Below are 14,469 nucleotides of genomic sequence, written 5' to 3'. Positions count from 1 at the left end.
ATAAACAACTATTTTACTTTTAAAAGACACCTGAAGGCAGTCCTGTTTAGGGAAAATTTTAATGTCTGATGCTGGGTTGTTTTTAATATTCAGTTGGAAGCCGCCCAGAGTGGCTGGGGAAACCCAGCCAGATGGGCGGGGTATAAATAATAAATTATTATTATTATAACATATTTATTTTACATGTTCACCCAACTCTTCCCAAATAACATATGCATATGGTTCTTATCCTGCCCATTCAATCCTGACAACAATTCTGCGAGGTAGTTTGACCTGAGACAGAGAGTGATTGGACCAAGTCACCTAGCAAACTTCCAGTAAAGCCGGTTCTAGTCCAACACACTAACCACGGCATCACACACAACCTGTGTGGAAAATTGCCCACACAAAAAAAGAGTAGATAGATTGCTAGTTATGCTGGTGTTTTGCAAAAACAAACAAACAAACAAACAAACAAACAAAAACACCCTACCCAGTGGCTTTTTAACAGCAATTTTTCATCAAAGAGAACTGAGAGTAAACTATGAGAGCCAAAATGGAGCCCTCCTCCCATCTGCCCCACAAGAAATTGGAAGCGAAGGCTACAATCATATACTTAATTTCCAGGGTCTCAATGGGGCTTACTTTTCAATAGACATGTATAGAATTACTGTAAAAACCCCTCAAAACAATCAACTTTCAATGGAAGTGTTCTCCAATGATAAATACAGGGGGTTGTGATTCTATCTGAATGGCCTCAAAACACGAAAGTTTGCCAGCTGAAGTTTAGGATAAAAATAACCCAGGCTAAAATCTAAGAAAGCTGTTTTTTGACCATATGGTTCCATTGTGGGTGCACATATGGAGTCATCATGGATTTTTCACAGCCTCCAGGTTCAAGTTCAGGTTGTCAATATGGATCATTCCTAATGTCATAATTTCCATGGGTGGGTGAAATGGTTGCACAAACACTTCATGCAGATATGGGTCATTCTGCTTTCCCTAGTTTCAGTAGCTCTCTGACACTCTGAAGGCTGCAATCCTTAGCCGATGTACTAGGGAGCAAAAATGCCAAAGAGTCTTGTGGCACCTTGAAGATGAACGGGTTTTTGTGATTGCCTTTGCCAACTAATACTAATATTAATTTTATTATTACGGTCAAAGACCAGTTCAAGAAGCACAACTGAGACTACTTTCACAAAAGTGAAATAGACATTTAAAACAGTATACAATAGCAGCTTATGGATTAATCTTAGGTCTTTTTATGTACATGTGACTATTTCAGTTTTAAACTAACATGCAGATTGACCCTGGGACACCCAGGAGGCCGGCTACGGCAGTTTTCTGGGGGGGTATTCTGTGCCTACAAATCTGCGCGCAGAATCTGGAGACCATCCAGGTCGTCTTATGGTTTTTGCCTAAGAGGAGAAAATTGAGTTTTGGCTTGTCTGGAATGTCAGCAAGCCTCACCAGATGGGGTCAATGGTATTTCTATGTGCCTCATCGTAAAAAGGACATCTAAAAAATAAGTGTCCAGGGCTTCCTATTTCCCCTAATGGGCAGGTGCAAAGTCTCTGGGCGTACGGGACTTTTCCAAAAGATCCTTCCAGAACCAGCGAGGGCAGAGCCAAAGATGGATCATCATCACCATCATTTATTATTAATTTTCTAATTTATATACTGCCCTATACCTGCAGGCCTCAGAGCAGTTCACAATATAATATCACAATATAAAAACACAAAATACACAATCAAAATAAAAACAAAAGCAACCCAATAACACCCTCGACACATTTTAAAAGACTAGACTAGAGCCTCCTTTATCAGATGCATGAAGTGTGATCCCCAATGGTCAAGTATATATGCATGTGCAGGAGTGACAACAAGGGCAGGGGAATGGAAAGGCTGGTGTTAAATGGCAATGGAAGACCCCCCCAAAAAAAAACACCCAGTCTGTGGCCATTCTGCAAATGTATGAGGAATGACTCTTCACCACTGCAGTAATTAGGACTAGGGAGCAAGGTCCTTTGAACTCACCAGAACTTATGTCTGAATAAAAAGGGTTCAGGTGCACTTGAAGTGAAACCTCAGAATGACAGCTTTCTCTGTGCATCTTCTATTGATACACAGAGATAGTGGTGGGAACATCTTAAACTGCGTCAGACCATTGGCCCATCTCAGGGCTGGATTAACCATTAAGCAAAATAAAACTGTGTTTAGGACATCAAGGGAAGGGGGCACCACAGAAATCCTCCATTTGCTGGATTTTTAACATTAACGGTCACAAATGAAGCAGGGACTTGAACCCCTGTTTAAAGTCTAATGCCTTATCCACTACAGAAGGTTTTGCTATCTGGGTGACTTTTAAGTGAGGATTTTCACAAGGGTCCTATTTTTCTCTGTCATGGACACAACATCACAGGCTACCAACAGCCCGTCAATGTGTGAAGTGAAGGAAAACTCTTTAGGATGGTTTGCTTACGCTCTTTCCTACCTGAACACTTCCAGGTGCTCTGTGTTATGCTGAACTTGGCACCCGGATCACAAAGTCTGGAGCCCATTACATCTATATCTTGGAGACCCTGGGCCCTCTGCCAGGGTTCTTGTTCCTATGGGCAGAATACTTTGCTATAAGGTAAGCTTTTCCATCTGCAACCTGCTATAAACTTAAAGGTGAGGTTGGAATGCTTCAAACCATGTGGCGCAGTTGTGTATATAATCTATGCCTTTAAATGTCAGTGAGAGAAACTGCGCATGTAAGAAGCAGATATTAAAGGCAGTCCAGGCAAATGGCCATCTAATATTTCTGGGTGAATGGCAGCTGTTCATAACTAACTGAAGTTTTGCCCTGCCTTTCTCTGAGTTGTGTCAGCTTCGCCCATCAGGAATATCAGCCCAGATGAGCTAGGCCAGGGGTGGAGAACTCTCTTCAGCCCTAGGGACATATTCCCTCCTGAGCAATTTCCAGGGGACACAGAAAACAGTTTAAATAAGCCGACTGCCCAGTTTCCTTGACTTTGCAGGAATGTGGCATCTTTGCATGGGAAAAATAAGAGTTTTCTTGAGGTCTTGTCACAGAATGCATAAGCCAGTTTTTCCTTCCAGGCCAGCCAACAGTGCAGTTGTTGCTCTGGCATTTGGACGCTACATCCTGGACCCCTTTTTCGCACCCTGTGGCGCTCCACTTCTGGCTGTGAAACTTGTTGCTCTTCTTGGCTACTGTAAGTACGAAGCAGGAACTGTGCCCCATTTATTTCCTTGGGATGCGATTCAGTCAAATCAATGGGAGTCTTATTATTAATTTCGTATTCTGAATTCATCAGCTGAACTAGATAGTCCCAGCGTGCAGGTCAAATGCCTTTTTTACCCTCTCCAATCCAGACATTGTCCTAATCCTGAACTCTTGGAGTGTCAGCTGGAGTGCCAGGCTTCTGACCTTCTTGTCCATCGTCAAGTTGGTAGCTCTCACTCTCATCATTGTCCCAGGAATGATACTTTTAGCTCAAGGTAATGCATTATTCTCATTGTTATTAGCTATAAAACATCACCACCATCAAAATGCAAGGACGTGCCTCTAGAAAATATTATAGCCTCCATATATTCTGCCCTGAGGGCTGCCTCCCCACATTTGAGTGACTACAGTGGTCAGAGTCTGAAGTTGGGTGGGTGGATATAATAAGCGGGGCCTTTTCATTTGTGGCACCTGCTTTGCAGAATGTCATCCCTAAGAAAGTCTGCTAAGAGCTCAGGCAGAATGTTTCCTGCCCCCTATTACATCCTAACCAATCTTTTAAAGTGGAAATGGCATGGGTTGAACTTGGAGACTTTTTTGCATCCAAAGTATATGCTGTAATCCTGAACCACATCTCAAAGATGTAGATGGTAAAATGAAGCCCGTATACATGCTCATCTTTCTTAGGAACGTGTCTATTTTTATCATACTTTGCTCTCTAACTGTATGGTTTTCTTTAGGCCATACAGAAAATTTCCAGGATGCTTTCAATGCTCAGACCCTCGCTTTGGACAAGCTCCCTTTGGCTTTTTATGCAGGGATGTTTGCCTATTCAGGATGGTATGCATAAATGACATACATTTTTAAGATATCCACTTATAAACTGTCAGGGCCACTGAAATCTGTTCCTTTCTCTCCCACAATGCAGGTTTCAAACTAGTTTTGTGCGAGAAGAACTAGTGAAGCCAGAGCGGTGAGTCAAAAGACCAGTTAAAAAATATCTGTATTTGACCCTGCTTAATGTATTTCTGAAGCTGTTTTGAACAGGGATGGATTATTCCATCAAGGCACAGGCTTCTCATATATATATATATATATATATATGCAGGTTTTGGTGTCCTCGGGTGTCTTCCCGTGTAAAAGTTGGGGTGTCTAGGCGACGTTTCGACGAGGTCTCACTCGTCATCTTCAGGCTGGTGCTTTCGGCTTCTTGTTACTGGAACAGAGCAGGATCTCAGTGTTTGAGTTCCTATAAATACTGTTGAGGGGGTGTGGTGTATAGCCTCCAATGTTCTGGGCAGAGAGGAAGTTCCCAGGCTAGTGTGCCTTTTCTTCTTTTGTTCCTTAATTACTTGAGGGATATCTTGAGTGATTAAGGAACAAAAGAAGAAAAGGCACACTAGCCTGGGAACTTCCTCTCTGCCCAGAACATTGGAGGCTATACACCACACCCCCTCAACAGTATTTATAGGAACTCAAACACTGAGATCCTGCTCTGTTCCAGTAACAAGAAGCCGAAAGCACCAGCCTGAAGATGACGAGTGAGACCTCGTCGAAACGTCGCCTAGACACCCCAACTTTTTACACGGGAAGACACCCGAGGACACCAAAACCTGCATTCCTGTACCCGTGAAAATCTACGAAAGCATATATATATATATATATATATATATATATATATATATATAATAAAAAACAATACAATGCAATTTTGCATGTACATGGGAACAGTTGTACTGACTATCCTTTTCTCTCTCCCTCCCCATTTTGTTTGTAGAAATATCCCTCTGGCAGTGATTGTGTCTGTGATCACTGTGATTGTGGGTTATATGCTTACTAATGTTTCCTATTACACGGTACTGACAGCAGCAGATGTTCTGGCCTCCCAGGCAGTAGCTGTGGTGAGTCGAAAGCCAATGTTGTAGTTAATATCAGATTAATTCCCCTTCTTCCCCAAGAGGGTTCAGTTTTCAGTAGATGGAGGGGAGAGGCCTGGAATGTAAGACAGTGGCAATTAAATTCAGCCTCTGCAGAATGAGGAGTTGTTTGGTTATCGAGAAGTCTCAGAAGAGCAAACCATTGTATGTGCGCCACCCCAGTCTCTGAGCAGTGCGAGATTCCGGGGGTTCCATGGTTCAGTTTCCTTGGAATGAGGGTCAGCAGAGACTGTGGTGTCTTTATGATATAGAGTTTATTTACACATATAGACAACCTGAGACTATGATGGAGCGGCTCACAGCATTAACAGCCCAACATACAAACAGGCATTATTTTAGGGGGAATTGCTTTGCAGAAATGTATATATTAGGCAAAACTGCGAGGAACGCCTCTATTAGGAGAAAATTGCATTGAAATGCTGGTGAATTTCCAGAAGGACTTCTATATATAGCTATAAAAGAATTCTCAAAGGAACTTGTAAATGTGGAGAGCTGAATAAGACGGAAAATTTGAGAAACTGAAATGGACCGATTCACCCATCCCTAGCCCAGTCCTTCATAAGCTGGGAGAAGGGAATCTGTGGCCCTTCAGATGTTGTTGGACTTCAGCTCCCAGCAGCCTTGCCTATTGGTGGTGCTGATGCAAGTCCCCTCACAGACCTACAGTTCCCTAAGAGATTTAAGAGTCAACCCCTCTTCCCAGGGAGCTCTGGGAATTGTAGCTCTGTGGATGGAATTAGGGTCTCCTATCAACTTTCATTGCCCTTTACAAACTACGGTTTCCAGGACTCTTTGGGGGAAGCCATGACTATTTAAAGTGGCATGGTGATGCTTTAAATGTATGTCTCCAGCTGTTTTGGGACTACAGTTCCCATCATCCCTGACCACTGGTATGATGGGAGCTGGAATCCAAAAGCTGCTGGAGATCCAAGTCTGGGAAACCTGTCGTGCTGATAGGGCCTTGTAATAATGTCTCTAAGCCTTTAGTAAAATGAGTAAAACAAGCAAAAATCAGGGATTTGGGAGGCATGGAGAACAACAAGTAAATATGAAATCAGAATGAAACAGAGCTCTGTAGCATATCACGCCTGCTTTCACTGAAGGCCACTCAGTGGTTTTCCTTCACCAATAATTATAAACCTCACATTTCTGAACACAAACATGCCTTTTCTTCCAGAGCTTTGCACACAAAGCTTGCCGGAGTGTTATCTCAATGGTGCCTATCTTGGTTTCCTTGTCTTGCTTTGGGACCATGAATGGAGGAATCTTTACATTTTCAAGGTTAGTGACCTCTTTTTTAAATCTTGTTTTTAACACTTGATTGGAAGCTGCCCAGAGTGGCTGGGGAAGGTCAGCCAGATGGGTGGGGTATAAATAATAAATTATTATTGTTGTTGTTGTTGTTGTTGTTGTTGTTGAGGGATGAACTACATGCTACATATCAGGGCTGGGGGACATGTGACCCTCCAGTTGCTGCTGGACTATAGCTCCCATCGCCCCCTGGCCATTTGCTGTTCTGGCTAGGGCTGATAGGAGTTGTAGTCCAATAACATCTGGAGGGCCAAAGCATGAAACTGAGGAAGAGAACCCCAGCACTGAGCATCCCTACTAGAGATTCCCCACCCCTGCAGACCGATTCATTGCGTTCTTTCACTGCTTATTTATTTTCTCCTTCTAGGACCTTGTTTGTGGCTTCACGAGAGGGGCAATGGCCTCCCCTCTTCTCCATGATCCATATTCAAAGACATACACCCCTACCAGCAGTCATGTTGATGGTAAGAATCTGGGTTGACTCCATCCTAGTCATTCTTAGAGTAGACCCACTGAAATGTTTAAGATACCCATGAGTAATTTAAGGACTGTCGGTCTCAATGGGCCTACTCTAAAAAGTTCTGTGCACATTACTGGCTTAAAATGCAGCTAGGTCATTCTTTTTCTCAATTCAGATTGAGGCTGAACAGTATTTCCTAAGAAACTACAGGATATGGATTCTGGCTAATGGATTTTTGTGCACACTGCTTCCCACACCAGGAGTGGAAGTGCACTGGGTACACAGAAAATGGGAGTGTGTACACAAACTTGCAGTCCAGCAACATCTGAAAGGCCACAAGTTTCCCATCCCTGTTCTAGGTTTTCATCTACGTCTGTGTGTTCAATCTGAGATGGTGGTTTACTAAACCTATTTCCCCTCCTTCTACACCCCTCAGTTCCCTTTGGTCACAGCCATGATCTGTGTGGGAGATATCTACCACCTGCTGAACTTCTTCAGCTTCTCCCGGTGGCTCTTCATAGGATTAGCCACCCTTGGGCTGATAGTTCACCGCTGCCGTCATCCTGAGATAACAAGCCCATTCAAGGTAAGGCTCTGCTGGCCTGTTTTCTCCCATGATTCTCCCTCTGTTGCTCTTTATTTTAGACCAGATGTACTTAGACCCATCTCTCTGTGCTAATAAGGAAGAGTAAGTAGTTAAGAGCTGGAGCTGTGAGCCAAGTGATCCCTGGTTCAGATCCCACCTCAGAGTAGGCCCAACAAATATCACACCCATCAACAACTGATCAGAAACAGTGTTAAGTGGTTAAAAAGAAATAGGTGACCTATGTTCAGCCCCCCCCAACTCAGACATTTTAAAAGGAAATTCATATAGCACTCCATATTTCAAAGAAACCTCTGAGCAGTTTAGAGCATCGTACGGCATCTCTGAGCTGTTTACAGCATCTTGTGATCTCAAACCAGGCACACTGCCTCTCAGCCTGACTGGGGGTTGTTGTGAGGATAAAATGGGGGGGGGGGCAGAATAGGGATGGAAGGATCTGTCAATTTTGCACCTCTCAGTTTCTCATTTATCCATTATTAAATTTTGTTTTCTGTGTTCTGCAGTAATTTGCATTGTTTTTTAAAAAAAAAAACCTCATGAAAATTCTAAGCATTTTGGGGCAATTTTCTCCTAAGAAGCCCATTTTTCGATGCGCTTTTGCCTAATGTACACATTGTTCCAAGCTATTTCCCATAATACAATGGATTTTTGTATGTCCTTTTCCCCAATGTCTTCATTTAATGCGCACACTCCCCCAATATGTCCATTTTTGTACACATTGTTTGGAGAAAGTGTGAATTTGAGAGATTCTGCTTTAATGCATACCAAACGGAATTTCTCCTCTGCCCCTAGGGAGGAGAGCTATGTATGCTGCCCTGTGTTCCTAGAAGGAAGGGTGGCGGGATACAAATAAACAACAAACATGAATTGCTTGTTTGCTTAGAGAAGAAATATTCGCCCTACTTCCAAGGTGTCCCAGGGTGGATTTTCATTATCATTCTTGGGGTGGCCAGATGCGAAAAGAGGACTCCTGTATCTTTAATAGCTGTATAGAAAAAGAAATGTCAGCAGGTGTCGCTTGCAAGAGAATCTACAGCAGATGAAGTTCCATCTTCTACATCACTATTAAAGGTGCAAGAGCCCAGGATTCCTTTTTTCACCTGGCTACCTTATTTTCCATAATCAGGAATAACATGCTTTTGGTATGTCTTCATAGCCACTACCAAAAGCACTTCGAAAATGCGGGGTAATGCTTTGCTGTTTTTTTTAGCCGCTCACAAAACTTGGAAGGGAAAAAGCAGCAAGAAGAAACCATACAAATTAAATTCGAAAAGACCAGTGCTTATAATATGTGCATCTACTGCCGCCTTGTGGACATAAGCTAGAACCCTTATTTCCACACCTTTTAAAGCAAAAGAATGCTTGCATGTCTCATTCCTACGGAGCTTCTCTTCTCAAGACTTGGGTGCACAGATTAAGTACATGTAGCTCCTGTGCCCATCTGAAAATAATAATAATCCTTATGTGGATTATTATTATTAGGATGCATGGCAGAGGAGAGGAATTGTAAGCTTAAACTCCCAATTACCTTGTTTTCCTCTCAAGGATGTCCCTGTAGAACTCAGGACTTGGACCACACAGTGTGTAGTCAAAGCTCTCATTCGGTGTGTTAGATTTCCCCCCACCCACCCAAAGAAACATTTTAATTAGAGTTCTAACCATTACATTCAGTCCTTTGTCCTGGGTCAAAGGCCTTTTATTTGCGTTGCAAATACCTCCAGGTATATGCGTCTTTCTCTAGGAGCTTTCATTTTCCTCCAGTCCTCCTTTTGCTTCTAAAATGTTTTGAAGTGAGATCCACCTGCAAACTTCCTCAGCCTTTCAGGGCCCACTTGTAAAAGTAACTCCACTTTTGGAACTCTGTTTTCCTATCCAGGTTCCTCTCTTCGTTCCTGTGTCCTTTACAATCATTTGCCTTTTCACTGTGGCGATGTCTTTCTACTCGGACCCAATAAATATCAGCATTGGCTGTGCCATGGTTTTAAGTGGGTTTCCCGTTTACTATTTGTTCATCAACAGGTCAATGCCAAAGTGTTGCAGCAACACATTCTGTGAGTAGAAACTGCTGGGTAATTTTGAATGATCATATTTAGTACGGTATTCTTTAAAGATCGCTGCATAGCCAGAGCTTGATCTGGCTGTAGAGAGCTGAATTTCCTCAGGAATCAGAGGGAGATTTATTATTGATTGATTATCGATGCTTCGTGATTGTGTGTGTTGGGGAGGAACCCGCATAGCAGCATACAGAAAAGAATAAAACTATGAAACTATCAGTAAAAACAGCTACAGACAGCTATTTATAACATTCAAAAATAATTAAAAACAACGATAAGCTAAAAGCAGATTAAAACACACATCAACATGCTATATCTGGGTCTTGTCCAAACAAAAAATGTCATTCGGCAGGGGGTTCCAATGTGTGGGTACTGACACACTGAAAGATGTGTCCTTACAAATGCGAAATGAGTATTATGAAGTACCCCTAACAGCTCCAGTTGTGTTTCCAATTGCTTATTGTGGAATGGAAAAACCCGATGCTTAAAAAATGCCAGTGGGGAAGGCATGGCTGCCGTGGTGTGTTTAATTTGCAGCTTCATTAATTATATTTTTGAGCTTTTTCAAATTACCTAAGAAAATGCTCTCCTTTTGGGGGAGGGGTTGTTTTTTTGATTGGTTTTTACAATGAAATCAATATTTTGAGTTCCTTTGATCAAAGGGGAATTGCAAGAAGCCCAAAGGGAAATGTGACTTGGGAGGGGGATAAGGAAAAACCAAGAGGAGCACCCTGTACAAGCAATTGAGATTCAAGCTACAAGCCCTGTGGCTACTTCTAGAGAGGGAGAAATGGAATTGCAAACTTACCAACCAATATTATGGGGGCATTTCCAAGTAGCCCTGTTTTGAGCAATCAAATAATTATATTAATAATGATGCTAAGCATCCATAAAGTACTTCTGAGAGTTTAACATGCTTACATGTATTGTGTCCTTGTAATCCTTAAAATAACTTCTTAAGATAAGTCAGTATTAATATCCACATGTTGCAGATAGGGGGCTGAGGAAGGGGTTCAAATCTGTCCATATTTAATTTGTGCCGTTTTTGCTTCTTCTTTTTTTGTAACCCTAATTCCATCCCATTCCGTTTCCACATTAATTTTTCCAATTTTGGAAGAAACATAATTCGTACTTTAGGAACACCAGAACATGAAATACTCTTGCCCTTATACTTTTAACCCCTTATTATTACAGATTCTCTTACACTGAAGCTTCAGATCCTCTTGAAGGTGGTGCAACAAGAAATCAGGACTTATTGAGAAGCATAACGAGAGCTGGAGAGGTGAACCAGAAGCCTGAACTTCAAAGCTCTGATTTTGTGGTGACTTCTCCTAGCTTATATTTAATGCCACCCTCACAACTCGGAGCATGCCTGCATCGGAGCATCTTCTGCTTCCAGTTTGGTGTTTTCATACCAGATGGAGAGTTCCTGAAAAATCAAAGGCACAGGAAACCCTGTGCAGATGAGTCACACCTTTGACTGTGCAAGCAACAGCCCATGTGCATCCTGATATTGTCCTCATCTGCCATGCAGATGGGCACGAGAGCATCCGGTCCTTGAAGAAAGACTCCTAGAGATGCGTTTGTCTGAATGCATACACAATCCCTAAATGCTGGCTGTGTAGAGGCAATAGCTATTTGTAGATATTGAAGTGGTACTGCAGAGCTGTTAGTCATCAAGGTACACAGGCTCATTTTTTTAAAAAAGTTTGATTTGAGCAGTGTACCTTGACCAATGATAGTTTTTGATGTACTCCAAGATGGACTCTAGAAAACTGAAATAAGCCTTGCTGAAAAAGACATGTATGTGATTATAACGGGCATCTTTAGAATGGTAAAGAAGCCCTCCCCAAATCTGAAACTTCTGATTTTGTTTTGGGTATACACACACACTCACATACACACACATTATTACTGTTATTATTAATAGTGTGTAAAAGGACGGACACATATAATTCCAAGTGGTCATATAGCCTGTTGCAAAGTGGGAGGGAGGAAATTTCCTTTTTGTGAAATTGACTAAACCAGATGCAGCTTTCAAGCAGCCAATTTCACACCTCTTTTGAAGTTCATAGTACTGGTAGAATTAAGAATATGGATATGATTACCATATATTCTCACAGGTGATGCTTACTGCCTTCAGTTATTCTTGCTAATGTTTGATCAAGTCTGGTCCCATCGCACCAGTTAGGGGGCATTACCCCCATTGATCCTGAGAAATAATAATCATTTGTGTACGGTGCATGGCTTTGCAAGGTAGACTGAGAGCACCCTGCAAATGACACATGCTTGTGTATTAACTAGTAATGATAACATTAGTTTTGCAACACAGAATGCAACTTGAGAGGGTCACAAACCAAAACCCTGGATTCAGCACCTGCAAGCATGAAAAATCAAAATCAGGTCAAATATAACACAGTCTGTAGATGGATCCATGTAAAAGTGTGGGGAGGGAGGCTAAATAATGTATGTTTCAATTCATGTGATGCCATATATGCCTATTTTATTGTCTTTAACATCCTTATCTCTTCTGCAACAATCCTGCCAAAATTTGCCCCTCTTTAGGCTTTCTATCAGCCATAGAAGGAAAGCCTTCACTGGCACCAATGGGAGCTAGATTTCTAGCTTTCTTTCTAGCTTTCCTTCTTTCTGAAATATACTCGGAGTTGAGAGTGGATTTCATGCTCTTTATTCAGCTCATAGTGGTGAGGAGGAATGGAAGTCCCCCCAGAATGTCTGCTTTATATACATTATTTACACAATGGGCCCCAAGTGATTGACTAATTCCGGGATTCACCTGTAGGCCAATCAGGTTGTGGATTCACTTCCACCTGGAACTGCATTGGGCGGCTCCTGTGGACCAGTCAGACTGCTGCATTCTGGACCCTATTGTTCTAGGACCAATCAGATGCTGCATTCTGAATCCTATTGTTCTAGGACCAATCAGACTGCTGCCTTTTGGAGCCTATTCAACTCAGTACATAACTCTTTCTTCCTTCCTTCCTTCCTTCCTTCCTTCCTTCCTTCCTTCCTTCCTTCCTTCCTTCCTTCCTTCCTTTCTTTCTTTCGAAGTCTCCAGAACTTTTGAAGCAGATTTGAGGGTGCCCCAGGGTGGGTGGGTGAGATTGTGGGAGGGAAAGGAAGATGCAATCCCATTGCACTAGTGGAGGCCTCTTCTGTTTGTGCACTGGATACAGCCCAGGTCACTTCCAGATGATCTTTTCATTGGGCATTTTATCTTTATTTGTTTGCACAAAGTTTGCAGGGAGATCAGTCAGCATTGGTTATTTATTGCACATTCATTCTGATTTGCGTGTGGGAAGGTTAGACGACACTAAATCAAGCAAATATTATCCCTAGTGCATTTACCCCTCACATTCCTTATTGCAAAAAGTCTGATTTTGGGTGGGTTGGGGAGTGAGTTTGATGCCCAAGAGCACCAAATAAGTTCTAACTGTGCAACCTGAATTAGCTGGTAGTGATGGAATCCCACCTGAAAAATGTTTCATACACATATGAAAATCTGACTGAGAGTGCTCCCAATGTGTATGATTGGCTGGTTTGAGTGATTTAGTATCATGTAGCCAAATAGGCAAGCAACTTTGAACTACTTTCTTATTTGTGGTTTTCTAAACTGTGTCTAGTGAGCTTCTTTCTATCAGCACTGAAGACCTTAGCAGATAGAGATTACATAAACACTGACTCTGTACAGTCGTTGTTGAGATATAACATTTTGTATAAAATGGTAGACAATCACAGGAAATGTTGAACTTCCCGTTTTAGTTTGCTAAAAGATGTGAAATGTTTTCTACGTTTTCGAGGGTAAAATTCCAACCTCATCCAAGTTCACAATGGAAACTTTCATATTAAAGTGACATTAGGTCCAAAATCTAAGCAGCATTTCTAAGCTTTTTATACACTCAGTGAACACCTAATTAAATGGTTTGAAATAAAGCACAGTTTTCAGAAGTTATTAATATAATTTTTTTCTTGCCATCTTGCATATGTTATCATGCTAATGGAAGAGTTGAAGCGTTGGGTCAAAGCTGCTACCTTATTCATTGTAACCAGACTTTAGGTGAAAGCACTTGTAAACTGGAGGTAGACGTAGTTTGTATACCATCACTGTCGTCCAAACACACATACTTTTCTTTCTAGTGAAAGTTCAGGGTGGTGGGGGGAAGGCAAATATTTGATGTTGTTCCGATTAGACTGTAGAAACCTAACTATAGACTAATAATGTGACATCATTAGCAAATAATAATAATAATTTATTATTTATAAGGGACGCGGGTGGCGCTGTGGTGTAAACCACTGAGCCTAGGGCTTGCCAATCGGAAGGTCGATGGTTCAAATCCCAGCAACGGGGTGAGCTCTCATTGCTCAATCCCAGCTCCTGTCCACCTAGCAGTTCGAAAGCACGTCAAAGTGCAAGTAGATAAATAGGTACCACTCCAGTGGGAAGGTAAACGGTGTTTCCGTGCACTGCTCTGGATCGCCAGAAGCGGCTTAGTCATGCTGGCCACATGACCCGGAAGCTGTCTGCAGACAAACACTGGCTCCCTTGGCCTATAGAGCAAGATGAGCGCCACAACCCCAGAATCGTCCACGACTGGACCTAACGGTCAGGAGTACCTTTACCTTTATTATTTATAACCCACCCATCTAGCTGGGTTTCCCCAGCCACTCTGGGCAGCTCCCAATCGAATATTAAAAACACAATACCACATTAAACATTAAAAACTTCCCTAAACATAACTCTGGATTCAGCTGAGTCTCAAGTTCCGAACAAAATTGGGGGAAACTGAGTGTTAGTTGAGTCAGATTGAAATGCTCTGCTGCTCTGCCTCAGGCAGCAAAATATTTGGGGCTGTCCCTGGCATGGGAAGCAA

At 42.2% G+C, this 14,469-nt stretch overlaps 1 protein-coding gene across 2 annotated transcripts in view; it reads left to right on the top strand.

Annotated features, from left to right (window-relative positions):
• LOC309379288 (cystine/glutamate transporter-like) overlaps nucleotides 1-12,200 on the top strand; it is a 31,209-nt gene extending 19,009 nt beyond the window's left edge. For both annotated transcript variants that reach the window (XM_081928348.1, XM_081928349.1), the window contains exons 4-14: nucleotides 2,488-2,614; nucleotides 3,085-3,200; nucleotides 3,361-3,486; nucleotides 3,952-4,051; nucleotides 4,140-4,184; nucleotides 4,989-5,112; nucleotides 6,326-6,429; nucleotides 6,827-6,923; nucleotides 7,356-7,505; nucleotides 9,400-9,574; nucleotides 10,772-12,200. In XM_081928348.1, the coding sequence (XP_081784474.1) occupies nucleotides 2,488-2,614; nucleotides 3,085-3,200; nucleotides 3,361-3,486; nucleotides 3,952-4,051; nucleotides 4,140-4,184; nucleotides 4,989-5,112; nucleotides 6,326-6,429; nucleotides 6,827-6,923; nucleotides 7,356-7,505; nucleotides 9,400-9,574; nucleotides 10,772-10,836 (1,229 nt within the window). In that variant the 3' untranslated portion in view covers nucleotides 10,837-12,200. The remainder of the gene's footprint in view (nucleotides 1-2,487; nucleotides 2,615-3,084; nucleotides 3,201-3,360; nucleotides 3,487-3,951; nucleotides 4,052-4,139; nucleotides 4,185-4,988; nucleotides 5,113-6,325; nucleotides 6,430-6,826; nucleotides 6,924-7,355; nucleotides 7,506-9,399; nucleotides 9,575-10,771) is intronic.
• Nucleotides 12,201-14,469: the final 2,269 nt, after the last annotated feature.

Source organism: Podarcis melisellensis, assembly GCF_964234715.1.
Source record: "Podarcis melisellensis genome assembly, chromosome: 10".
NCBI classification, from domain to species: domain Eukaryota; kingdom Metazoa; phylum Chordata; class Lepidosauria; order Squamata; family Lacertidae; genus Podarcis; species Podarcis melisellensis.
The sequence above is the reverse complement of the archived record's forward strand: the minus strand, read 5'-3'. Positions and strand labels throughout refer to the sequence as shown.